At 40.4% G+C, this 25,427-nt stretch overlaps 1 protein-coding gene across 4 annotated transcripts in view; it reads left to right on the top strand.

Moving 5' to 3' along the window:
- The window catches only part of LOC140728501 (kalirin), a 723,603-nt gene that overhangs the window by 319,364 nt on the left and 378,812 nt on the right, over nt 1-25,427 (top strand). For all 4 annotated transcript variants that reach the window (XM_073047309.1, XM_073047304.1, XM_073047303.1 and 1 more), the window contains exons 8-9: nt 1,713-1,844; nt 3,138-3,368. In XM_073047309.1, coding sequence (XP_072903410.1) covers nt 1,713-1,844; nt 3,138-3,368 — 363 coding nt within the window. The remainder of the gene's footprint in view (nt 1-1,712; nt 1,845-3,137; nt 3,369-25,427) is intronic.

Below are 25,427 nucleotides of genomic sequence, written 5' to 3'. Positions count from 1 at the left end.
GAACCAGTTTTTAGAATTCGCTTCTGGCTGACATCCACTTTCTTCCCAATTAAGATAATCTACAGTTTTCAGTACATCCCTGGCTTACTCATCTTTATCTTTGAACCATCCTTAACAGAACTTGACACAGCTGCTCTTCTTTGTGTTATTTCATTGTGAGGCTGATTTGAGCCCACATAAACTAAAGTGGGCCAATGAAAGCAGGCGGCAGACAGGATCCAAACAAAGGAAATGAAAGAGTATTTTTTTAACTTTTAAAATGTCCTTTGCAAGATAATGCGTTAAGCCAGGACTCTTGTTTCTTGAGATACTAATGAGATCTGTGAAGATAAATCCTTTGGGTGCCTTAGTCTACAAATTGGCAGGGTTTGCCCAAGTTCATTCATCTGCCTCTCTGATTTTTAAGTTATGTTATGAACAAGGCATACAATTTAAATTTTATTTTTTAAATAGGATATCAGCATTGATGGCTTTTTGGCCACGTTTCTGGACAATACAAAGTTAGGTGGTGAGGCAAGTAGTATTGAGGAAGCAGGGAGTCTGCAGAAGGACTTAGACAGATTGGGAGAATGGGCAGATGGAATACAGTGTCAGGCATTGTATCGCCATGCACTTTGGTAGATGGAATAAAGGTTTAGACTATCTTCTAAATGGGGAGTAAATTAGAGGTGCAAAGGGACTCGTGCAGGATTCCCTTAAGGTTAACTTGCAGTTTAAGTCGGTAGTAAGGAAGGAAAATGCAATGTTAACATTAGTGTAAAAGCAAGGATGTAATGCTGAGACTTTATAAGGCATTGGTCACACCAGACCTGGAATATTATAAGCAGTTTTGGGCCCTTTATCTAAGAAAGATGTGCTGGCATTGGATATGGTTTAGGAAAGGGTCATAAGTATGATTCTGGGAATGAAAGGTTGGCATATGAAGAGTATTTGATAGTTCTTGACCCGATATCCACTGAAGTTTGGAAGAATGAGGCAGGATCTGAATATTGAAAGGCCAAGATAGAGTAGATGTCGAGAGGATGTTTTCTGTAGTCGGTGAGTCTAAGACCAAAGGGCACAGCCCCAGAATAGAAGGACATCCACTTAGAACAGTGATAAAGAGGAATTCTTTAGCCAAAAGGTGGTGAATCTGTGGAATTCATTCACACAGACAACTGTGGAGGCCAAGTTATTGTGTATATTTAAAGCGGAGGTTGATAGGTTCTTAATTAGTCAGGGTATCAAAGGTTACAGGGAGAAAGCAATTGAATGAGGTTGAGAGAGAGAATAAATCAACCCTGATGAATAGTGGAGCAGACTCGATGAGCTGAATGGCCCAATTCTGCTCTTATGGCTGGCTTATACTCTAACGATCTTATATTTCTCCTTACAGTGAAGTAAATACTTTGAAGAAAATTCACAGGAATATTCTTCAGCCTATACTACATGAAACTAACTTTCTTTCCTTTTCCATTTAACAGATTTCTTTAAAGTAGAGGTTATCAATAAAACCCACTCCTTTGCCCTTTTCTCAGAGCTTGGTACTGTAATTGTATTCTTTTCAAGTGTGTATCAAATCACCAATTAAAAATTACCATTTAACCTACTGAGATATAGTAATCCAAATGGTGACTCACTGTTAGGGAAAATTTTCTTAATCATACACTTAACTTTTTAACTTTGTAAATTTTTCAAAGCAGGTAAAAATGGTCATTTATGATTTCTTCTAGTATTTGTCAAGTGTTGATATCTGGTGCAAAACTTGTGCTGAAGGAGGACTTCCGTCTGAAATGCAGGATTTGGAGATTGCAATTCATCACCATCAAACTCTGTATGAGCAGATCACACAGGCATATGCAGAGGTAAAAACATGATTAAGAATAAAAACTCAATTATTTGATTCTTTTCTTTGCTATTTAACCTCTTTTTATGTTTTAGTTTCTCATTTTACATTTGTCAATAGTACCAAGCAATACAGTGCAAGACCGTACAGAAATGTTGCCAGACGGGGCACTGCTTGTCAGACGGAAGGAGTGCACTCTCAACAGAACGAGAGCTGCTTCTCGCCTTCTGGCTGCATTTTAGCCCCACCCTATTTATATATGGTCATCCAGTAAGGAAGGGGGCATGGAGGGATGAGGATGTTCTAGTCAACTTGCTCCTGGGGCTGGCGAAATCCGCCATCCGAGGGTCTTGGAAACGGGTGGCGGGAGGATCTCCCCCAGCAGACTGCCTCGCAATGTTTAGAGGGTATGTTCGTGCCCGGGTAAATATTGAAAAAGAACACGCGCAGTCCACGGCGACCTTAGAGGAGTTTCGAGACCGTTGGGCTCCGCGGGGTGTAAATGCCATCGTGGATAGAGATGGCAACATTTTGGTGTAATGTCTATTGTCCATTTGTAGTGAAGTAATTGTGTTTGCCACTGTTTTGTATATATTTTATAGCACCGATATTTGTAATAAAGAATTTTGTAATTTAAAAAAAACAGAGCGAGAGCGGGAGAGTAGGACGGGTGACAATATGGTGAAGTGGGGTTTTAAAGACCAGCAAATCCTGTGAGCGTGGCAAAAGGGTGCAGAACATTGAACACATTCTGCGCAACTGCCCACTCTCACCTGATTTAGCTGACACTGACCTGCTCAACATCAATCAAACAACACCAGAGTTGCTGGCTGTCTGGTGTGACAAGCTATGATGATGATTTCAGAGTTATCACTTATTCTTTTATCCTTGTCCTTTAATGCTTCTGAACTGACATCTGTTTATTCTGCAGTATAATCTTATCAATATCCAACCCAAAGTAACTAACATGCTAATTGTTAACTCAGGTCATTTAGTATTTGCAATTTTAGTGCTACATAATTCTTAAGGAATCCATTTTTACATCATGTTTCCAAATCGATGTTGTTCAAAATTATCAGCTTGTTTTATGAATAGGGAAACATTCCAGGGAGGTAGCACAGGATCAAGCAGCCATTTTGAAGGCAGCATTTTGATATAGACAGTACTACTTCACTTTGAAGTGGCATCTTTGGGAAACAAATATTTAAAGGAAAAAAATCACTGAAGGGAACAAGTCAACTTTAAAAACATGATAGAGTGTTGGTAGCAGTTATGTCATTATGATACAACTAAAGTAATTATATTTGTGCAGGTGAGTCAGGATGGCAAAGCTCTTCTTGATGTACTGCAACGACCCTTAAGCCCAGGAAATTCTGACTCGCTCACTGCAACTGCAAACTACTCTAAAGCAGTTCATCGGGTCTTGGATATTGTACACGAGGTGTTGCATCACCAGCGAAGGCTTGAAAGCATCTGGCAACACCGTAAGGTCCGACTGCATCAACGGCTTCAATTGTGTGTATTCCAGCAAGATGTTCAGCAGGTATGTGTTTGAATTCTCAGTTCATTGTCTCACATATGGATAATCTCATCTACAATATGCTTATAATTTGTCCTCTGTTGTAAAATATCCCAAATTACTCCACTAATGTAATGACAGCCAAAATTTGACACCAAAGATTTAAAGCCCCAATCATAGCAAGAAGTACTATTTAAAAATAGATGGTTGAAGCTGATATTCACTAGAATTTAGAAGAGTGAGAGAAGGCCTCCTTGCAACTTTCAAAGTTCATACAGGGCTTGATGGGCTGGAAGTAAGGAGAATGTTTCACCTAGAGGAGGAATTCAACACCAAAGGTCGCAGTCTCAGAATAGGGGGTGAGTCATTTAAAAGAATCGGGGTCGGAGAAATATCTTCACTAATTTTTGGAATTCTCCATTTCAAGTGTCTGTAAACATTCCGTCATTGTGTTTAAGAAAGAGTGACTTACCTGGATGCTAGAGGAATCAGGGGTATGATGGTGAGATACATCCTAGGATGCTCTGGTACACACTGTCAGTGATATAACCTGGGATTCATCTAGTGTTCCTTGTTTTTCAGCATCAGACACCCTCACTCAGGTGACCTGGCCAGGGTTGGTCAGGCCCGGGCTTGTGTACCAGAAGCGTTGGTCCACAGGTCATACCTCTTGATCCATAGCATCTGGAGGCTCACTCAGCAGCCCCTGTGGTGGTCCTGATGGCTCTTTTCTTTACAGCCCCCATAATGCCAAGGAGAGAATAGGTTCTGCACAGCAAGCAGCTGGTAAAACCTCTCAGCCCACTTGAATAGGCATGAATTGTGCCCTCCAACCCTGTCTCTGGCACTGCTCTACCAGCTCCTGGTATTTGGCTTTCATAGTACAGCAAAATAGCATTGAAGTAGAAGATAGCCATGATAGCGGCCAGGAGAAAACTCAAGGGGACAAATGACTTACTCTGCTCCTCTTTCTTATATTCTTAAAATTGACCTGGTATCTTTAGGTATTTGTCCCTCCACAAAATCCATGTAATTATTTTCTTGGGCCTTGTGGAAGTTTACTGTGCCTGAACATGCTCCCATGATGCCTTTATTGCAAAAATAGTTACATTTAAAAAGAATGCTTTGTCTGAAAAACACTTCGGAAAATCATGTGGTCACGAAAGGTGCTTATATATACAAGTCCTTCCCATAATATTGACAAAAAATGAATTTAATCATTTATTCATTTATTAGGTAACTTAATATTTTGTTTTTAGATCATTTTTTTTATTTGGAAAAGAACAATTTAAGTTCTGATGTTTTAAACCATATAATTAAACACAAGCAATTTGGAAATAATTATTGTCCCTATTTTTGATGCACCCAAACATGACTGTATTTTACACTAACATCCAGTTGCATTCCAAGCACAAAGACCATGGAATGGCCAAATTCATGTTTAAAATGTTAATAGGGTGCTTCCCAACCAGAAACAAATACTGAGTTATGACCTGCTGGGAATTCACTCAGTTTCAAGCATCTCTGGGTATTGTTGCTTAGCAACCAGAGAAAAGGCACTCTGCTCCTGGCAGCTACACGTGTTTTGATTGCTATGGAGGTGGCTGGGGCAGCAGGAATAAAGGAGCCAACTGTGACAATCATTCTGATAAACGTCCTGGCCCTGGTCAGTGTGATACATGCCAGAAGGACGTTGTGTGTATCAAGGAGAGCAGATTTTTAGAGGAATAATCCCTACAGGATGGATCAAAGCTTAAAGCAATATCGTGATGATTTGTGCACAGTAGCTTACACGTGCAGAGTGTAGATTTTTCCAGAACTGAATATTATATATGCAACTCCACCTATTCCACACTAAACTCAAAGTAGATTAAGTTTTTTGTAGGCAATTACAGTCTAAGAATCAGAAGGTTGAGTAATAAATTGTGAAAGATGGCAAGGAATTATAGAAACAAGGAAACATAGAAACATAGAAAACCTACAGCACAATACATGCCATTCGGCCCACAAAGCTGTGTCGAACATGTCCTTACATTGGAAATTACCTAGTGTTATCCATTGCCTTTATTTTTCTAAGCTCCATGTACCTATCCAGGAGTCTCTTAAAAGACCCTATCATATCCACCTCCACCACGTCGCCAGCAGCCCATTCCACACACTCATCACTCTCTGCATAAAAATCTTACCTCTGACATCTCCTCTCTACCTGCTTCCAAGAACCTTAAAACTATGCCCTCTCATGCTAGCCATTTCAGCCCTAGGGAAAAGCCTCTGACTGTCCACACGATCAATGCCTCTCATTATCTTGTACACCTCTATCAGGTCACCTCTCATCCTCCGTTTCTCCAAGGAGAAAAGGCCGAGTTCAATCAACCTATTCTCATGAGGCAAACTCACCAATCCAGGCAACATCCTTGTAAATCTCCTCTGCACCCTTTCTATAGTTTCCACATCCTTCCTGTAGTGAGGCGACCAGAACTGAGCACAGTACTCCAAGTGGGGTCTGACCAGGGTCCTATATAACTGCAACATTACCTCTCAGCTCCTAAACTCAATTCCACGATTGATGAAGGCCAATGCACCATACGCCTTCTTAACCACAGAGTCAACCTGCGCAGCTGCTTTGAGAGTCCTATAGACTCGGACCCCAAGATCCCTCTGATCCTCCACACTGCCAAATGTCATGCCATTAATACTATATCCTGCCATCATATTTCACCTACCAAAAAGAATCACCTCACACTTACCTAGGTTGAACTCTGTCTGCCATTTCTCATCCCAGTTTTGCTTCCTGTCAATATCCCTCTGTAACCTCTGACAGCCCTCCACACTATCCACAACACCCCCAACCTTTGTATTCCTGAGTAAATTTACAAACCCATCCCTCCACTTCCTCATCCAGGTCATTAATAAAAATCACAACAAGTAGGGGTCCCAGAACAGATCCCTGAGTCACACCACTGGTGACCGACCTCCATGCAGAATATGATCTGTCTACAACCACTCCCTGCCTTCTGTGGGCAAGCCAATTATGGATCCACAAAGCTATGTCCCCTAGGATCCCATGCTTCCTTACTTTCTCAATAAGTCTTGCATGGGGTATCTTATCAAATGCCTTGCTGAAATCCATATACACTACATCTACTGCTCTACCTCCATCAATGTGCTTAGGCACATCCTCAAAAAATTCAATCAGGCTGGTAAGGCACAACCTGCTTTTGACAAAACCATGCTGAATATTTTTAATCATATTAAGCCTCTCTAAATGTTCATAGATCCTGCCTCTCAGGATCTTCTCCATCAATTTACCAACCACTGAAGTAAGACTCATTGGTCTATAATTCCCTGGGCTATCTCTACTCCCTTTCTTGAATAAGGGAACAACATCTGCAACCCTCCAATCCTCCGGAACCTCTCCTGTCCCCATTAATGATGCAAAGATCATCGCTAAAGGCTCAGCAATTTCCTCCCTTGCTTCCCACAGTAACCTGGGATACATCTTGTTGGGTCCCAGTGACTTATCCAACTAAAATCTCCAGCACATCCTCTTTCTTACTATCTATATGCTCAAGCTTTTCAATCCACTATAAGTCATCCCTACAATTGCCAAGATCCTTTTCCATAGTGAATTCTGAAAAGTATTCATTAAGTACCTCTGCTATCTCCTCCGGTTCCATACACACTTTTTCACTGTCACACTTGTTTGGTTCTATTCTCTTGCGTCTTATCCTCTTGCTCTTCACATACCTGTAAAATGCCTTGGGATTTCCTTTAAGCCTGCTCGCGAAGGCCTTCTCATGGCCCCTTCTGGCTCTCCTAATTTCATTTTTTAAGTTCCTTCCTGCTAGCCTTATAATTTTCTAGATCTCTATTCATATCTCATTTTTGAACCCTTTGTAAGCTTTTCTTTTCTTCCTGACTAGGTTTAGTACACCATGGTTCCTGTACCCTACCATCCTTTCCCCGTCTCATTGGAACGTACCTGTGCAGAACTACATGCAAATATCCCCTGAACATTTGCCACATTTCTTCTGAACATTTCCCTGAGAACATCTGTTCCCAATTTATACTTCCAAGTTCCTGCCTGATAGCTTCATATTTCCTCTTACTCCAATCCTCTTTCCTAACTTGCCTGTTCCTATCCCTCGCCAATGCTTTGGTAAAAGAGATAGAATTATGGAAAAGATCTTGTGCCAAAGAAGTTGAGAGCTCCTATGATCTTGCCCTTGATGGAGAGAGCAGTCCTGGCATGAGAGAGAAGCCAGACATCTTATTGCTGAATATTGTATCCATCAATGACAGTACTCTTGGAAACCTGAGAATATGTTAATAAAAACAGTAAATGCTGGAAACATGCAACAAAAGAAACAAAAATGACACTTCAGGTTGAATACCCTTCATTGGAACTGGAAGGAGAGAAATCATGTTAGCTTTAAGTTGTAGAGAAGACAGGGAGGGATGGATAGGACTAAGGAAATATTTGTGATAGGATGAGACTAGGACTCCATGCTCTGAATATTCATGTGCTGTTCTAAGTGCCTCTAAAATGTCAATATCATATTTGCTTCCACTATCACTCTTGGTAGTGCATTCCAGGCATTTAAAACAAATGGAATATTTGATTACAGATTGATTAATAATACAGTTGTTATTCGGAATTGGGCATGGATTTTGTCTTCTCAATTGATCATTTTAAACTGGCATGAAGAGAAAATTTTGGAAATGCTTACCAGGCTAGACATCGAATGAAGAGAAATAGAATTAACATTTTAGCTCAATTACTTTTTATTAGAATCATCTTAATAAAGTTCTATCACAATAACATTTAACTTTACAGTAAACTTGAGGATTTATTGCACTATGCTTAATTCGGCAAATTAATGGCACTAGTTACTGCTGTAACAAAAGCAATAATTACATAATTGCATGGCATGGGTAACCTGTGAGAGTCCAAAGGATTTATTGTCTCTGTACTACAATGGAGAATCAATTTAGTGATACAGTCTCCAGGCTACATTACCAGAAAATGGTGTGACCATTATATATTCTGGGGGTTTAAATTATTGTGCTACTGGGCACCATTGAGCATATCCACACAGAGCACTGTCAGAAGAAAGTAGCATCCATCATCAAGGACCCCACCATTCAGGCCATGCTCTCTTCTCACTGCTGCCTTTATGAAGAAGGTACAGGAGTCTCAGGACTCGCACCACCAGGTTCAGGAACAGTTATTACCCCTCAACCATCAGGCTCTTGAACTAGAGAGGATAACTTCACTCTACTTTGCTCACCCCATCACTGAATTGTTTCCACAACCTATGGACTCACTTTCAATGACTCTTCATCTCATGTTCTTGATATTTATTGTTTGTTTATTTATTTATATTATCGTTTTTTTTCCTTTTTTTTGTATTTGCAGTTTGTTGTCTTTTGCACCTTGGTTGTTTGTCAGCCCTGTTGGGTGTGGTCTTCATTGATTCTGTTGTGTATCTTGTATTTACTGTGAATGCCCGCAAAAAAATGCATTTCAGGGTTGTACATGGTGACGTATATGTACTTTGAATTTTGCCAAGTTTTTGTAGTCTTGAGTGGAAAAGTCACTTAATTTCTGTAGTTCTGAGCAAAATTTAGAGTGGGATTTATTACACTAGGCGCAAATCATTTTACCCTCTAAGTGAGATTGTAGTTGGATTGCTCCATCACTCATGACCCTAGCTATGAATTTTAGGATGGAAGCTTTGACATCATCAGAATAACTACTTAACATCTTGCAGAAAACTTCCCTGAATCAGCATGCACAGCATGTTGGAGGAACTCAGCAGGTCGGGCAGCATCCATGGAAACGGACAGTCAACGTTTCGGGCTGAGACCCTTTGTCAGCTCTCGGCCCAAAACGTTGACTGTTCGTTTCCATAGATGCTGCCCAACCTGCTGAGTTCCTCCAGCGTGTTGTGCGTGTTGCTTTGACCCCAGCATCTGCAGAGTATTTTGTGTTCCCTGAATCAGGTCGGTTGAAAACTGTGAATCACTTCTGTGTGCAAACCTTCGTTATGCATTCATCTTGAGTAAATTTATGCCGTAATCCCCAACTAAGAATTTTAGTATTAGTCAATAAAAGTAGGCATTTATGAATAATAAATCATTCAATACAAATTTAATTCCACCGGTTATTTAAGCAGGTTAGGTAAAGTTCTGCAATTTACAGAGAGGAAAAGAAAATATAAAATAACAACAGAATTCAATTATCTGACTTTTCAAGCTTCCTGTTACTCTCAATCATGGCTGACTTTTGTTATCAACCTTACCTTACTGTCCAATCCCAATCACTTTGCTTCCTTTGATCCAGAAGGCATTTGAGTACAGCCTAAGATATATTAATTGCCTAGGCAGTCACACCCTGGGTTTGATCATCCCAGAGATTCATAAGCTTTAGAATTAAGACAGTTTCTTCCATTTCTATAGTAAAGTCCTACTCATTATCCGAAGACTATCCACCTAGCCAGCAAAAGCAGCTTCTCAGCGTCAATCTTGTCAAACCTGCTCAGATTTTATGTTTTGGTGAAATCAACTTTTACGCATTGAGCTCTAAAAAATGTAAGTTCACCATACTTCTTTAACGGGACAACTAACTTATCCAAGGGATCAGTCTTTTGAATCAGCGTTCCAGTACTGTATATCCTTTCTCAGGTACAGACTGTGTGTAGGACTTCAGCTAACTTACAGCTGTGGAAAGATTTCCCTAGTATTGTATTTCAATCTCCTTCCAACAGAGCGTAATATGTTTTGTTAATTATTTCCCAATGTCCTGTATTTCATGTATCAGCGCTCTCAGATTCCCCTGTTTACCAATATTCATTATTTCATGGCCTTTGATACGTATGCTCTTTGAATTATGCATTCAACTGTCAGACTAGTTTTATCTTATGCTAATTTGCAAGCAACTCAAGCAACATTCAGAGATTTAATTCTGCTCTCCGCACCTCAAAACCTTTAAACATACCTTCATTACTGTTTTTGCCTTGTTTAGATAGGATAAATCGTTCTCCCATTTCATTCCAATCTATATTGCAGCCATGAGGTGGGATAAAAGGAAAATATTTCTCCCACTAACTGCACTGTCTCTTCCACAAAAACTTATTTTTACTTATTAACCTACATGAATGGCCTCCAGGACTATAATCTGCATATACTTCCTGACTTTTGTTCAGAAAGGCTGTAATTTCCTCATGTGTGTTGGACAGCATGCAGCTCTGAGTCTGCTCTGTCATATCCTCACATCCTGATTAATAATCATTTCCTATCTTACACCTCAACTGTTTGGTTAACTCTCCCCTGTATCGAATTGTTCAAATACTTTCCTCCTCTGTTGCTTTGAATAGGAAAACCAAAGTCTAGTACACAGGAAGTAAATTTGATTACAGCAGTAAAAGAATGTTATTCATTATCATTAATATTCTCTGGTTTGCATTATGTAGAAAGGGGTCATTTTCTTTGTTTACCAATCCAAAGGATTACTTGTTTTTTTATTGAATCCAGAAAGTAGTAATTCCCTACAGATGATTTTTTTGTGTGTGTATGGAAAATCCACTAAACCAGAAAAAAAATACTGAAAGTGAAGTTAAAAGGTCCCATTAGGACCAAACTTGTTGCATTCCAGGCATACTGTGCAAATTTTGTACATCACCATATGGACCCACTGAGGAATGCAAGGAGGAAGTTATCTAATTAGCCAGCCTGCTGTTAAAGAGCACCTGTGCTTTGGAACAAAATACTGACAGAACAGCATGGACAAAGTAGTAGAAGCACCACAAAAGTGTATTATTTTAGTCCTTTAATGTGTGCATATGTTTGTCCCCATGAGTGCTACTGATTTGTTGGGTTTGAGCAAGAATTTCTACAGTTAAACTATCTACCTCACTAATCTCTTTGATATAAAATACTATTTTCTAAGTAGTACTTGATACAGATGTACTGAAAAATCTACCTAACATTGACACACTTAAGGTTTTTTTAAATGCCCTGTTGAATTTGGAGTAGTATCATTCAAGTAGGAAAGCAATTCAATTTAATTTCTAGTGCAGTTTGGTAAAATATATTGCCTGAAACTGAAATTTAATATTTGTATAAATTTAAATTAATAACATAAATAATACTGATTTGACAGCTTCTGACATCATGGCAGGTATGACTGGATCATATCATTCGCAGCTGCTATAATAGAGTATCAGAATTAGGCTTAATATCACTGGTATGCATTGTGAAATTTGTTCTTTTGCAGCAGCTGTATACAGCAATATATAATAATAATTTTTTAAAACTATAAATTACAATAAGAAGTATATGTAAAAAACAAAGTAAGTAAGTAGTGTAAAAACAGATTAAAAAATAGTGAGGTAAAAGGAATGGGCTCGGTGAACATTTCGGCATATGTTGGCGGAGGGGAAAATGAGCATGTGTCAGGTTCCTGTAGCTGCTTCTTGATGGTAACAATGGGAAGAGGGCACATCCTGGGTGATGGGGTTCCTTAATGATGCCTGCTGTCTTTTTGATGGTGTCCTGGATGCTGGGGGAGGCTGGTGCCCACAATGAAGCTGGCAGAGCTTACAACTTTCTGCAGTTCATTCCGATCCTGTGCCGTAGACCCTCCATACCAGATGGTGATGCAACCTTTTGGAATGCTCTCCACAGTACATCTGTAGAAATATGTGAGTCTTTGGTGTCATACCAAGTCTTCTCAAACTCCTAATGAAATATAGCTACTGTCATGCCTTTTTCATAATTGAATCAATCTGTTGGGCCCAGGATAGATCTTCAGTGATGTTGACACCCAGGAACATGAAACTGCTCACCCCTTCCACTGCTGAGTCCTAAATGAGGACTGGTGTGTGATCCATTGACTTCCCCTTCCTGAGGTCCACAATCAACTCCTTGGTCTCACTGACTTTGAGTGCAAGGTTGTTGTTGCAACACTGCTCAACCTGCTGATCTGTCTCGCTCTTGTCACCATCTGAAATTCTGCTAACAATCGTGGTGCATTCTGAAAATTTATAGATGGCCTTTGAGCTATGCCCAACCACACAGTCATGGGTGTAGAGAGAGTAGAGCAGTGGGCTAAGCATGAGTCCTTGAGGTGTGACGGTGTTGATTGTCAGCGAGGAGGAGATTGTGTTGAACACTGAGCTGTAATCAATAACCAGGGCCTGCATGTATACATTGAGTGTATACATGTTGTGCCTTCAGGGATGCTCTTCTGCACACCACTGTTTTAACACGTGGTTATTGGAGTTACTGTTGCCTTTCTATCAGTTTGAAGATACCTGGCCATCCTCCTCTGATCTCTTCTCATTAACGAGGCATTTCCACCTACAGAACAGTTTTTTTTTTGCTTCTCACACTATTCTCTGTAAATTCTAGAGACTGTTGTTTGTGAAAACACAGGAGAGCAGCAAATTCTGAGATACTGTACTCAAACCACTCCATCTGCCTCCAACAATCTTTCCACGGTCAAAATCAGTTAGATCACATTTCTTCCCCATCCTGATGTTTGGGCTGAACATCTGAACCTCTTGAACATGTCTGCGTGCTTTTATGCATTGAGTGGCTGATTAGATATTTGCATTAGCGAACAGCTATGCAGGTATATCTAATAATGTGGTTACTGAGTGTATCTAACCCCTTCAGAATCCCCTCTCAGACCTTACTTACCACAGATGTTCAGCTTCATGGTCCCAGGTTTTTCTTTGCAGCTCTTCTTAAATTAAAGGCACAACACAAGCCACTCTCCAATCTTCTGGCACTCCATCCATCGCTATTACTGGAAGAAACAGGACAGGAAAGTCAGTGTTAAGAGAGCAAAAACTGCATGTAGATGCATGAGGCTTGCCACAGTCTAAAGTCAGGTAATGATTAGACGATGGAAAAATAATAATATACATTTTATTTTGTTTCCACACTTACAGTCTTTTATGACAATAAGGGTTCATGTAAACTAGGAGTTCCCAACCTGAAGTCCATGGACTCCTCGATTAATGGTAAGGGTCCATGGCATAAATAAGGTTGCGAATCCCTGGTGTAGACTGATGAAGATGGATTTAGAACAGATGAGATTGTGGACAACAGTTATTGTAAGAGCTAAAACGTGTAAGGATAGAACCAAAATTTGCCTTGAAATATTAGACGAGCTAATGAAAGAACAGAGATATATTGTAGAGATGGAAGTGTTCATGGTAAAGAAAAACTGCACTTGAGATTATGAAGGATATTCCACAATTTTAACTCAACCTATGACAGCCTGAGAGATAAGTAAAAGAAATCAAATTACTAATCACCTCCCCTGTCACTGATCCCTTAGCCAATTCTCCCCAAGGATAACCATCACCCCAGGCATCAAGATCTTATTTCCTCTCTGATCTGAAAGTAACCCCATACCTATCTATCCCTCATCCAATCTCCATGATCTCCAACCAGAAGTTTGAGATTGCTGTTGTGGAAAGAATGCCGGTGCTCTGTAAAGTGTGTCCTAGTCTGTTTGGTTTCATCAATGTAAAGGTGGCCACATCAGAATCACCAAATGCTGTAGACCGGGGGAAAGTACTAGGGAACAGTGAGAGGTGTGTGTGGAGGAATGAGTGAATGAGGAAGTCACAAAGAGAATGATTTTACCAAAAGCATATGGAGGTTGCGGGTGGGAAAAGGTAAGACAGGTGGTGAGACCACATTGGAGCTGGCAGAAATGATCAGGGTGAAATGTTGGATGTTATGGCTAGTGGGGTAAAAGATGAGGACCAAGGGAACTCCATTGATGTTCTATCTGGGGGCAGGAGAGAACAGACATGCAAGAAATTGGGAGAATTCATACGGGGATACCATCAACTATGGTTAAATGTAAATCATGCTTCCAAATGGAGAAGCGTATTTCAGATGCAGTTGAGTAGATGTCCTCATCTTGAGAATAATTACAGTGGAGACAGATAAATTGAGAAAATGGAAATAGCATTCTTGCAGTAGGGAAGGTGGAAGGAGGTACTCTATAGTTGAGATAACTGTGGGTTTATAAAAGACATCAGTGGCAGGTCTGTTTTCTCAGATGATGACAAATAGATCCAAAAAATGATGTATGTCAGTGTCATAACATGCTGCAGGTAACAGAACCCAGTGACAAGTTATGTGTAGTGCACACTGGATTTGCAAGTAGATATGGAACTGAATATAGCCTCAAAATATTAAACTTGACATAGTTACTTGGTCTCTGTTCCAAGGTCTGTGAGTACTAAAGACCTGATCAACAGGTTAGAGTGTTCACAAATATTTTTAACTACTTGCTGCTGCAGACCGAGGTACCCACCTACTTCAAGCAGGCTTCAATGATACCAGTGCCTAAGAAAAATGTGGTAACCTGCCTCAATGATTATTGTTCAGTGGCACTTATATCCACAGTGATGAGATGTTGGTAATGAAACATATCAACTCCTGCCTGAGAAGCGACTTGGATCCACTCCAATTTGCCCACCGTCAATACAGGTCAACTTTCTTTTTGTTCGTTTCCACGCCTTGTGGTGCATTAGGTAGCAAACTTGCCATTTCTTCCACATTTTTGTCTGTTTTTTATGAGGCTGAGTTGCCGGCTCCATGCTCAACCCAGCACGGATTGAAAGTTTGCGAGGAGCCGACCGGATTGGAACCCAGGATCACTCGCCTCAAAGTCCAATGTGGATGCCACTATACCACTGGCCAATTTAAACAGGTCAACAGCAGATGGTATTTCATTGGCTCTTCACTCAACCCTAGAACATCTGGACAGCGAAGATGCAAACATCAGGATCCTCTTCATTGACTACAGCTCGGGATTTAATATTATCATCCCCTCAAAACTAGCCAATAGGCTTAAAGACCTGAGCCTCAATACCTCCTTGTGCAAGTACATCCTCAATTTCCACACTGGCAGTCCCCAGTCAGTTCAGATTGGCAATAACATCTCCACCACCATCTCCATCAGGACAGATGCATCACAAGGCTCTGTGCTTATCCCTCTGGTCCACTTGCTTTATACTTATGAGGCTAAGCACAGCTTCAATACCTTATTTAAGTTTGCTGGCAACACCAATGATGTTGTCCAAATCGAAGGTGGTTGATAGTCTATTCAGAGGTCCATGAGCCAGTCTTAATCAGGGGATCTGAGGTGGAGAGGGTCAACAACTTTAAATTCCTGGATGTTATCTATTGAGAGGACTTGCTCTGGGTCAAGTATGTACTGTAAACGCCATTTCAAAAACGCAGGCAGCACCTATGCTTTTTTAGAAGTTTGCGAAGTTTTGGCACGTCATCATGTGGTAGAGAGTATATTGACAAGTTGCATCATGACCTGGTTTGAAAACACCAATAGCCTTATCTAGGAATATTGGTGCATAGTTCCCTGAAGGCGGAATCTCATGTGGATAGGGTGGTGAAGAAAGCTTTTGGTATGTTGGCCTGTATAAATCAGAGCATTGAGAATAGGAGTTGGGATGTAATGTTAAAATTGTACAAGGCACTGGTGAGGCCAAATTTGGAGTATTGTGTACAGTTCTGGTCACCGAATTATAGGAAAGATGTCAACAAAATAGAGAGAGTACAGAGGAGATTTACTAGAATGTTACCTGGGTTTCAGCACCTAAGTTACAGAGAAAGGTTGAACAAGTTAGGTCTTTATTCTTTGGAGCATAGAAGGTTGAGGGGGGACTTGATAGAGGTATTTAAAATTATGAGGGGGTTAGATATAGTTGACGTGAATTGGCTTTTTCCATTGAGTGTAGGGGAGATTCAAACAAGGGGACATGAGTTGAGAGTTAAGAGGCAAAAGTTTGGAGGTAACACGAGGGGGAACTTCTTTACTCAGACAGTGGTAGCTGTGTGGAACGAGTTTCCAGTAGAAGTGGTAGAGGCAGGTTCAATTTTGTCATTTAAAAAAAAATTGGATAGGTATATGGACAGGAAATGGAGGGTTATGGGCTGTGCAGGTAGGTGGGACTAGGTGAGAGTAAGCGTTCGGCACGGACTAGAAGGGCCGAGATGGCCTGTTTCTGTGCTGTAATTGTTATATGGCTATATGGTTTATACAGAAAAGCCTGCATAAAGTAGTCGAATCAGCCCAGTCCATCACAGGTAAAGTTCTCCCCACCATTGAGCAAATCTATATGGAGTACTGTTGCAAGAAAGCAGAATCCATCATTAAGGACCCCCATCATCCAGGCCATGTTCTTTTGTCTCTGCTGCCATCAGGAAGAAGGTATGGAAGCCTCAAGACTCACACCACCAATTTCAGGAACCATTATTACCCCACAACCCTTAGGCTCTTGAACCAGTGGGGATAACTTCACTCACCCCAGCACTCACACGTACCCACAACCTATAGAATCACTCTCAAGGACTCTTCATCTCATGTTCTCAATATTTTTTGCTTATTTATTCATTACTATTATTGTTATTATTTTTTTCTTCCTTTTCTGTATTTGTACAGTTTGTTGTCTTTTGCACCTTGGTTGTTTGTCTGTACAGTAGGGGGCGATCCTCTGATTCTATTGTGTTTCTTGTATTTACCATGAATGCCCACAAGAAAATGAATCTCAGGGTTGTATGTGGTGACATATATGTACTTTGATAATAAATACACTTTGAACTTTGATTCCCTTGTCCATTCTGAATTTTTCCCAGGGATTGCTCAGTTTGGTACTTGCTGGCTCATACATTATTCCACCTCTGCTCTGGGCAGGAAATCTGTTTTCAAAATTTTTTTCACCATGGAGTTAATGCACCATGGTTCGTGGAAAATGAATCTTCCGGTTTTTTGAAAGTTAACTCCACGCTCCAGTCTCTGCAACCTCACTCACCTACCCTAACTTCCACATCTCCACCACCGCCAACCTCTATCTGCTCTGAAATCTGCCTGCAAAGAATGTAGGAGCTGGTCTCTTGTATCACTTTGACCCGTAGCTTCTCTGTACTTGATTAGTGTGGAATAGCGAATAGTGGGAGATTTGCAAGAGCAATTTTGAGATAACAATATTTCTCATGACTTTAAAGAGAACAAATAGGCAGGAGAAATGAAACTAATTTGATAGAAACTAGGACAGAAGACAATTGGTGGGGCAACTCATAGTCTTCACTGTTAAGTCTAGTATGCTGAGATTGAGAGATAGGTTGGAAAGAAGGGATAGGTGAGATAGAAGATGAAGAGGTATGTAAAATTTAAGAAAATAAATATGTTTTTAGATTTTTTAAATGTAGTTATTGGTAGAATATTTATTATATTTCATGTTTTGTGTCTGGACTTCAGGATTTCAGTTTTAATATCATGTTCCATGAGACTACCCTGTCTGCTTTAGGTTAAATACATCTAGGAAAATATATTCAATGGGCTCCACCTTGTGGTTTTGTTTACAATAATTTATCTGGAAAGTAGTGTACATCTGTGTACATATAAAGTGTATGATCATTTCAAGAACATTACTCCCAAATGGGACACCTGGATTTTGAAGACAAGTCTTAATTGAAGATAGTGCTGAAAATTCACAAAGTGTGGAAAGAGATAGTATTTGTTTCATAAAAACAAAAGTTCTGCAGATGCTGGAAATCCAGAGCTACACACACACACACACACAATGCTGGAGAAACTCAGTAGGTGAGGCAGCATCTCTGGAAAGGAATAAACAGTTGGATGTTTCAGGCCATGACCGTTATTCAGGACTATAATTTGTTTCAGCCAAGCTAACTTGACAGTCTCCGCGAGGAAACCAAAACCTATTTGTGATCTCCAGACAATTTTTTACAGCAGTAGTTGTACTTTATATAACCAACTACTTGATGTTACTCACCTGCATTGAGCTATTGATCTTGTTGATGTTACTCACTTGTTTTATCACGAAGCTGCTCTCCTATTGGTCAGAAAGCGTCAAGTTAAAAGTGCAGTGGATTTCTCACAAATTCAGGGGTTAATAAAGCTGTATTGGCCAAAGAGAGGTGTCTGAGGAGAATACTCCTGGTTTTCCTAATCTACAGTAAGTGCAAAAACGGAAATGGCTTAAAACCTACCCATTCTCTACTTGCCAGTTGAGTCTTTCTGTCTTCTTGTTGTTGCTAAGCAACGGATTTTTAAAAAACACAAGAATGAGGGAGAATATTCTACCTTCCTTTCTCATTCAGATTGGTAATGGTTGATCCGGCGCCTCAGTTCTATTCTGCATGAGTTCCATGTTCCACAGTCTAAAACATTATTTATCTTAATCCTGAATGTACTCAGCAACTGAGAATCCTTAACTCTATGACAAAAAATTCTAAAAATTCACAACTTTCAGAGGGGGAAAATTCTCTACATCTCAGTCTTAAATGACTGACCACATACTGTAATATCCTGGGGCACTTACTCCTAAATCTAACTCCCCAGCCAGCACCAACAATATTTCAGCATCTACCCTGTCAAAACCTAGTAAGTTCCCTTCCCATCTTCCTAAACACCAAAATCTGCAAACAAATACTACTCAGTCTCTTATGTGAGGGAAAACTGGTATAACTGTGAGAATTGAGCTGCACTAACTTAAAATTTATATTTTGACAGTGATTATATTATTAAACAATAAGATCATTAGACAGAGGAACAGAATCAGCCTGTTAAGTCTTCGCTGCTATTCCATCATGGATGATTTATTATCCCTCTCAACCCATTCTTCTGCCTTCTCCCTGTAACTTTGATACCCTGATTAATCAAGACGATATCAACCTCTGCCTTAAATATACCCAATCACTTGACCTCCACAGCCATCTGTGACAATGAATTCCTCAAATTCTCCAACCTCTAGCTGAAGAAACTCTTCCTCATTTCTGTTCTTAGGCTGTGCCCTCTAGTCCTAGACTCACACACTATAGGAAACATCCTCTCCACATCCACTCTATCTAGGGCTTTCAATAATCAAAAAGATTCTATGAGATACCCCATCATTCTTCTAAACTCCAGTGAGTATAGGCCCAGGGTCATCAAACTTTCCTTATACATTAACCCTTTCATTCTTGGGAATATCCTCATGAACCTCCTCTGGACCCTCTCCACATTCACAATACCCCAAGTGCAATCTGACCAATGCCTTATAAAGCCTTAGCATTACATACTCGTTTTTGTATTCTAGTCCTCTCAAAATGAATGCTAACATTGCATTTGCCTTCCCTACTACCAGCTCAACCTGCAAGTTAACATTTAGGGAATCCTGCATGAGGACTCCCAAGTCACTTTGCACTCTGACATTTGAATTTTCTCCCTGTTTAGAAAATAGTCCACGCCTCTATTTCTTCTACCAAAGTGCATGACCATAAACTTCCCTACACGATATTCCATCTGCCACTTCTTTTCCCATTTTCCCAATCTTTCTAGATCCTTCTGCAGATATCGTGTTTCCTCAACACTACCTGCCCCTACACCTGTTTTCACATCCTTGGCAATCTTGGCCACAAAGTAACTTTTTTCAGGACCATGGTGCTACATGAAACAGTACAAAAACAACACTGAACTGCGTAAAAACAACACAGAAAAAAAACTATACAAGACTACAGACCTACCCAGGACTGCATAAAGTGCACAAAACAGTGCAGGCATTACAATAAATAATAAACAAGACAATAGGGACAGTAGAGGGCAGTAAGTTGGTGTCAGTCCAGACTCTGGGTATTGAGGAGGCTGATAGCTTGGGGGAAGAAACTGTTACATAGTCTGATCGTGAGAGCCCGAATGCTTCGGTGCCTTTCCCCAGATGGCAGGAGGGAGAAGAGTTTGTATGAGGGGTGCGTGGGGTCCTTCATAATGCTGTTTGCTTTGCAGATGCAGTGTGTAGTGTAAATGTCTGTAATGGCGGGAAGACAGACCCCGATGATCTTCTCAGCTGACCTCACTATCCGCTGCAGGGTCTTGTGATCCGAGACGGTGCAATTTCTGAACCAGGCAGTGATGCAGCTGCTCAGGATGCTCTCAATACAACCTCTGTAGAATGTGATGAGGATGGGGGGTGGGAGATGGACTTTCCTCAGCCTTCGCAGAAAGTAGAGACGCTGCTGGGCTTTCTTTGCTATGGAGCTGGTGTTGAGGGACCAGGTGAGATTCTCTGCCAGGTGAACACCAAGAAGTTTGGTGTTTTTAACGATCTCTACTGAGGAGCCGTCGATGTTCAGTGGGGAGTGGTCACTCCGTGCCCTCCTGAAGTCAACAACCATCTCTTTTGTTTAGTTCACATTTAGAGACAAGTTTTTAGCTCTGCACCAGTCTGTTAGCTGCTGCACCTCCTCTCTGTATGCTATACCAGGAATCCTGATGAGGCTGTGAGCAACCCCAAACTGCACATTGGGTTTCAGCCCTTCGAATTACTGATGAGGCAAGTAATGCAACCATCTTATGGGGTAAATACAGGTTGTAGCAAGCCTGGGACTTGCAGAGATAGAATGGCAGAGTATGTGAAAAACCTTCGTAACCAATTTGAAGTGTTGAAGGACCAAACAAAACAACAGCAGCATTTTGCTGATCAGAGAGAGCCAGAAGGAAAGGAGATAGTTGGATGATCAAGTCATGGTGAGGGTGCTGCTTGAAAGGACAGGGTTTGCTCCCAGATCGATAGGACCACAGATGGTACTTTTAACAAGAGACACTTGTGTCTGTGTGCAGACTCAGCGAGGCAGCCAGTGGAAACACTGGAGTCAGGTTAAACCATACAACTCACCTTCTTGTTACCCTCACAGACAGAGCAGGGGATGGAGTGAACCCAGTAACAGTGTAATTTCAAAGAACCTAGGAGATGACACCAGCCAGCCACACCAGTCCTGACCACAGTTGATGGTAACACATCCACAGCAACCACGAAGGCAGAAGACACTGAGAGTATGATAAAAACCCATGAATAGCACAGAATAGAAAAAGATATTGAGGAAAACAGATGGAGGGGTATTTGAGTTAAAGCAAAGACATTAGGTTTCATAACTTCGGAAAGCAGCCACTCCCGGCCTGAATAGGGAGTGAATACAAGTGAGCTGACCCCTTTCAGCAGTTGGGTCCAGCAATCGACTGAACAGTTCGGAAGGGGATGTCACTGGGGAGAGGTATTTACAGTCCTTCAAATGGAGACTACCCCAACCCCTTCCAGTAGGTCAATGAGAGGGCCTGTGAGTCTGATGCACTTATCTTACTGGTGCGCCTGGAAAGAGAGAGTTGTAGCTACCAGAGAACGGAGGGGTGAAGACAAGGAACGTGATCAAGCTGCAATCAGTCAGCAGGGAAAAAGCCAACAGGCTTACGAATGAAACCGTATTTCTAAAGACTGTTATTCAAATTTCTGGAACAATCTCTCTGCTTAGCATTGGTTAGCTGTGATTCGGGATGATAGGGTAGATGCAGATGAAATAAAGTAATTGTGGAGGGGGTAGTTCCAAGGCAGGGCATTTCTGTTGCCCTATTTGAGTAGATCCTCCCCAAGGGTGGACTTTCCTGGCACTAATTTATTTCTGCCCAGGAAGGCCAAGAGGAGGGACTGTTAGAGCAATTTTTGGTTTTAGCGCATCTAGCAAGCTACCAATCTTCAAATCTGAATATTGATTGTAGATTTAGTTTAAAATGCAGCTCTAAACAATGGGTTTATAATAGCCTTGAATCACAGACTGAACAATGCTGATTAAAATTCATTTAGATGCCTGTGGTGTGGGTGCAGATTGGGGAAGGGGCATGAAGTCTCTGTGTGTGTGGTTTCAAAGAAAGCATTGTGGATGCATTGTAAATATGAAATTATCCTTTGATATTTAGCTCATAATATATTGGGTAGCACGAGCCAGCCAGACCTTTCCACCAAAAGTGTCTCAATATGATGCCTGCTGTATCTTGTTTGATCAAATAAAGAAGCTGCTTCATAGCTACCAGTACTTTTCTCCAGTGACTTAATTCAAAAACATCACCTATACCTCACACAAGGAACATACCACTAACTCTTGACAGATCTCAGTGCACTAGCTATGACTAATAAAAAAAACTTACTAGAAACTTACTTAAAACCTGTGCTTGTCAAGCCTGTTGAACAATAGCTTGACCACTCCTAGATGGTACACTCACACAATGGCCACTCTGCTTACATCTCGCTTCCTCTTATTGGCCCCCGCCAAGTATCTAAAAGACTGTTGTGACTGCAGTCCACTAAAAATCCCAAAAGCACCAGAGCCCCTTTCAAACCTCATGCTGCGTCACCAACAAACTATTTCTCACAGTGCCAAAAAGTTCTGAAAACACCCGATCTCTTTTTAAAATTCACACTCTCACACTGACTGCAGCATTCTGGGCTGCAATGTTTGCAAGTTAGGAAAACCCTCATCTGTTTTTACCTTGAACCTCTCCAGTATCTTAATAACCACTGAAAATGTTATTCTGGCTGACATTTGGGCTAGGTCTTTGGTTTATACTTGTCTCACTTGCAATTATTGGTTCTGTTCATACTGGGCTGCTGCAAAGAAATCAGCAAATTGGGACGCTAATGAAAGGAAACAATTATGACACTGTATTTCCCAACCAGAATTTTATTCTCTGAAGCTCAAGATTCCTGTGGGAATGTAGATGCACATACTCTATTCAAGAGTACTTTGAATGAGGGAATATTTTATATAAAATTTCCATTTATTGTCTGTTGATAATTGAGAAAATAATTTATGTAGTTACAATGCTGAATAGGATTATCCTTTTTTAGATAATAAGAGAGGAGTGGTGTACGTCTGGATGCAAGTCATTACGCTGATATTTTCTTATTGTTCCTCTTCCACTGAATGTCAGATATGTATTTATGCTGATGATCACATGCCATCATTTCCTAACTTTGCCAGTTGCTTGTCTTAACAGAGTGGAATTGATATGCAACACTGTTTGAAACCATTTTGCTGTTTAAATTCCCAAAGAAATCTAATCAATCAGTCAATGTCATGCCACCACCACCACCCCCCTCCCTCAGTTTGCTGGGGCAGATGGCATACTGTTGAGAGCTTGCCAAAAAAAAATTTGCATTCAGCTGACCTGCCGAAACCTCCTGGGGTCAGTGACATTGCAGTCAATCAGTCAGATTCAAATCTTTATTCACTGCCTTCCTGACAAGGAAAATATTCATGGCCACTTTTCCTTTATCTTACATTAGAGTTCTGTTAACCTTTAGTTAATCCTTACAGAGTTAATCAGCTTGAAGGGCAGCCACAATTAATGATATAGTATCAGTGTTAAACTGACCACAGATGACTATCTTGAAAATATGCTTAAAACTATAGGAGCAGGCCATGGCCAATTAGGTCACAGAACCTCTCTCTGATACCATTCAAGTAAGTTATGGCTGTCTGGTATTTTATATTTACCTGTACGAACTCTATAAACTTTCATGCTTCTGCTGAACGAAAGTCAGTGTTGAAAATTTCACTTGACCCAACAGCCGCACCTTTTTTTGGGACAATGAGTTTTGAAGCTATCATTTGTTAGTCCACTTACTTTTAGATAATTGGCCAGCTCCGGTGAATCTCATTCTCCAGCGCCTGTTATCCCATCTGTTTCCACAGTCCATAAAGTGATGAATTTGTCACAGGCATACTTCCTTTTTCTCTGCCGCAGCACACATATGGAAAATCGGTAATAGTGACCTATCTTTCAGCTGCCCTATTGTCCATACCCTTAATTCCCAGTCAGAAATCTTTAGTTACACAATAAAAAGCCTCAAAGCCCGGAGAAAGACTACTCCACACAGTATGACAAACAGGAAATATCTTTCCTCTGCAGCATTTGTAACTTTTCATAGTACTGAGTAAAATATTGTTTCACCATTTAAAATTATCTACTTTACCACAGACATCTTGCAAGTGAAGTCACTGATGACATTAATTTAAAGTAGCTTGAACTGGGTAGTAAATTTTAGAGCTTTTTTTAATTGCATTACTTTTGGTTGTGTATCGAGGGATTAAAAAAGCGAAGTTGGCAGTATTTAAGACAATTTTGTATATACTTAGCTGCTTAGGCTTGTTAAATTTGACATGCATTTGTTCTAGCAATGATACATATGGCAGAAATGTGGTTAGCAAAACTTAAAATAATACTATCAGTAAGAGTGTATAAGGGACTATTAAATATGTGGGCTTTTAACAATTTGAAGGCTGAAGACACAATCTGGTTTAAAATAAAAATGACTAAAAAACTGCAGTTACCATCTGGCACTTTTCACTGATGGATCTTAAACAGTGAATTATAAGTATGACAGCACTTGGGGGGGATTTGTAGACAGGCATACATAATGATTTTGTGTGCTTTAATGTTTATTTGGGAAGGTGGGAGGGTGTATGTGAGGAGGTTAGATGCATGGATGTGACACTTTATATTGATTGGAAGTTATAATCCATACTAAAATAGTGTCTTTTCTTCCTCCTGAAGAAGAAAAATATCATTTAGCGTACTTTGAGTTCAAATGGATTTGTGCAGGGATCTAAGAAGATTGGTTTAAGGTCTGCTGTTGGTTGAATTAACCTTCATACCCCATGAATTAACCCAATTGTTTGGTCCAAAAAAAACTAACTTTGCAAACATATGCAAAATCCATGTTGGATTTTTAAAGGAAACTTATTCAGAATGCTTAGCAATCTTCCACTGCAGCAAGATGAGCTGTAATTTAGCACAGGGGATGAGGAAATCACAGGACCTATTCCTGCAATCACCACTCCCTAAGCAGCATATTGGGGCTGGTGTATTGCAAGGTTATTTTGCCGCACTTCCTGTTGAATTTCAAAAGATGAATTTGGTTCCATTTCATAAATTAATTTGCAGAATATTTTTCATATGGCAGAGAAAACATGGAAGACGAGTCTCAGGGTTGTATACTGCATACATGCTTTGATAATAAATAAACTTTGTATCTTTGAAGAGGAATGTAAAAGACAATGGAAACTTACCATTACATATTTATAACAACAGATCCCAATGTTTGTTTATGGCACTTGTATTTGACACCTTGCGTGTATGTGAATCTGTAAACAACTAGTAACCACGCTTAAGAATGTGAATCTCTCCAATTAGTTTCA

Source organism: Hemitrygon akajei, chromosome 5 (genome assembly GCF_048418815.1).
Source record: "Hemitrygon akajei chromosome 5, sHemAka1.3, whole genome shotgun sequence".
Taxonomy (NCBI): domain Eukaryota; kingdom Metazoa; phylum Chordata; class Chondrichthyes; order Myliobatiformes; family Dasyatidae; genus Hemitrygon; species Hemitrygon akajei.
The sequence above is the reverse complement of the archived record's forward strand: the minus strand, read 5'-3'. Positions and strand labels throughout refer to the sequence as shown.